This window comes from Brassica napus, chromosome C9 (genome assembly GCF_020379485.1).
Source record: "Brassica napus cultivar Da-Ae chromosome C9, Da-Ae, whole genome shotgun sequence".
NCBI lineage: Eukaryota > Viridiplantae > Streptophyta > Magnoliopsida > Brassicales > Brassicaceae > Brassica > Brassica napus.
The window spans coordinates 36,308,007-36,310,520 of NC_063452.1; the positions used below are offsets into that span (position 1 = coordinate 36,308,007).

The 2,514-nt window shown below is 45.2% G+C and overlaps 1 protein-coding gene across 1 annotated transcript; it reads right to left on the reverse strand.

Annotated features, from left to right (window-relative positions):
• Nucleotides 1-1,149: 1,149 nt before the first annotated feature.
• LOC125592636 lies at nucleotides 1,150-1,974 on the reverse strand. Its single transcript, XM_048767961.1, has one exon. The coding sequence runs from the start codon at nucleotides 1,972-1,974 to the stop codon at nucleotides 1,150-1,152; it is 825 nt and encodes a 274-aa protein (XP_048623918.1).
• Between the last annotated feature and the right edge of the window lie 540 nt (nucleotides 1,975-2,514).

A 2,514-nucleotide genomic window follows, 5' to 3' on the forward strand; every position in this document is an offset into this window, starting at 1 on the left:
CAGATTATGGGCTGAGCATATTTTATGACCGACTGAAGCCCAAAAGCAACCACAAATTACCAGAATATACTAGGACGACCTAAAACCTTCTTTATGTGTTTTCTAAGCCAATGTTGACGGCTAAGCTTTATTTTATTCATAGTTCTAAGTTATGAGAGAAGAGAGGAACTCCTGGAGAGTCCTCCTGGAACTCCTTTTCTTTTTATAATATCTATTGCAATTTCATCTATTCATCTATGATTTTCTGTGACAACTTCATGTCTGAATAGATCCACCTGTTAGGTTTAGGGTTCAGATAGTTTATGTGGGATTAGTCCCAAATATATATGTGCTAAGTTGTGATATTCATCATTGAGTCTGTTCTTATTGCTTGTTCTTGAGTAATTAACGTTAACTTGATCATAGATTTATTAAGCACAAGCGAAAGCTTGGTTTTTTATCTGACTTGTCTTTTCTGAGCTAGGATTGATAGAAACAAATGAGAGTTGATCTAGAAACCCTAGTGAACATTTAATCAACCCGCACTAGAAGCGTGTCGATCGATTCTCCTAATGAGATATCGATCGACACGATGAAAGGCGTATCGGCCGATGCTCCTATAGAGACATCCATCGACGCTTTCTAAGATTCGACTTCGAGAGTTGAAGGTCTTGGATCTAGTAATAGATAATCTAGAAATCGAGAGATGATCGGTTATTCTAATCGTTGAGTTCTATAATATTATGCTTTAGTCTCTATATCATTATAATCCTGATTTCCTGAATAGAAACCCTAGATATAGCAAACCATCCTTCCATTAAACAACTCTATCTCTACAAAGCTGAACAAGACAAACTTGTTTACTGCTTTATTTACTGCTTTGCTATCTTTGTTTACTGATTTAAACCTATTATCCTAGCTTAATCATATAACTATTAGATCTTTTGTGTGCCCTAGCTCCATGTGGATTCGATCCCTAAGTAGTACAACTCGACCTCTTATTTGAGAGAGTATAAATCACTCCTTAGGGTAATTTGAGTGATATCAGTCTCTTTCGAGCAATGGCACGTTGTTCATTTCTTCGACCTCCGGTTCCTCGGTGTGATGAGCCGGAGGTCTGCTCTGTAATTGCTATAAGACCTTGGTTTTTCCCTTTAAAATAGTCTGGTACTAGGAGCGGGAATACTCTTGATCCTCTCTGATTGCTCTTATGCCCCACGGTGTAGGGAATTTCACCATCTGGTGAAGAGTCGAAGGAATGGCTCCCATGCCGTGAATCCAAGGCTGTCCCAAGATCATGTTGTAGGATGAATCGCAGTCAACGACAAGGAACTTGGTTGACATGTTGATCCCTTCAGCGTATACCGGGAGGGTCACCTCTCCAGCAGTCTGGTTGACTTCTCCGCTGAATCCTATGAGTGGGGTTATCCTACGAGTTAGAGCGCTTTCCTCCAGCCCCAGATTCTCGTATGCAGCCTGGAAGATGATGTTGCCGGAGCTTCCATTATCTACCAGTATCCTTTTCACAAGGCAATTCGCTACAATGAGCGATATGACCAGGGCGTCATGATGTGGGGTGAGAACCCTTTCCTGCTCCTTGGCCGTGAAGCTTATTTCCTCCATACCCAGGAGCAGGCGTTTCGTCTTGCCTGCCTCTAGGCCATGCTTGGCATTCCAAGTGTTCTTCTTCGCGGCTGTGTGGCTTATACCGCTGATTTCTGAACCACCCGATATGACATGGATCACTCGAGGTGGCGAGACGGGAGCAGCTTCAGTGGGCTTCCCCGTTGTCTCCTTGCTTAGATGGCTCTTGGCCTTTTCGGAAAGGAACTCCCTGAGGTGTCCTTTCTTAAGTAATTTGATGACCTCGACCTTCAGTGCGACGCAGTCCTCCGTTTTGTGACCATGGTCACGGTGGAAGTCGCACCAGAGACCAGGATTCCGGAAAAAAAAAGGTGCTTTCATCTTCTGAGGCCACTCAACCTGTGGGCCCATCTGCGTCAGAACATTGATTAGCTCTAGCCTTGAGATGGAGAGGTGAGAGATGTCTGGCTAGGTGGACACTGCCATCCCTTATGCCTTCTCGATCGGCCGGTCCTAGTATTTGCTTCGGCTTCTGTTCCCGTAATACCTGGCTGGTCTTGGAGAGGGTTTCTCGTCTTGCTCGGCTCGGTCCGGTCTGACCGCCTTGGGGTCTTGCTTAGCTGCGCCTTAGCGCGACTGGCGACATCTTCTTTCCATTTTACATGTGCCCAGGCTCGGGACAGAACGTCTTCCATGATCTTTGCACTGGTACTTGGTCAGCTCCTTAGAGAGGTCCCCATTGGGGAGTAAGCCTCTCTTGAAGGAAAAGATGGCAATGGGGATGCTGCATTCAGGAATGGTCAATTTCTCTTCACTGAAACGGGTTATGTAGCCTCTCAGGGGTTCCTCCCGATGCTGGAGGATTTCGTATAGACCGTTAGAAGTTTTCTCTAGGTCTCTGCTGCTGGCAAAATGCTCCACGAACTTGTCGCTAAGGATAGTGAAGGAGGC

Excerpts from the sequence above, each read along its gene's own strand:
- LOC125592636 (XM_048767961.1), bottom strand. The coding sequence starts at position 1,974 with ATGGGCCCACAGGTTGAGTGGCCTCAGAAGATGAAAGCACCTTTTTTT.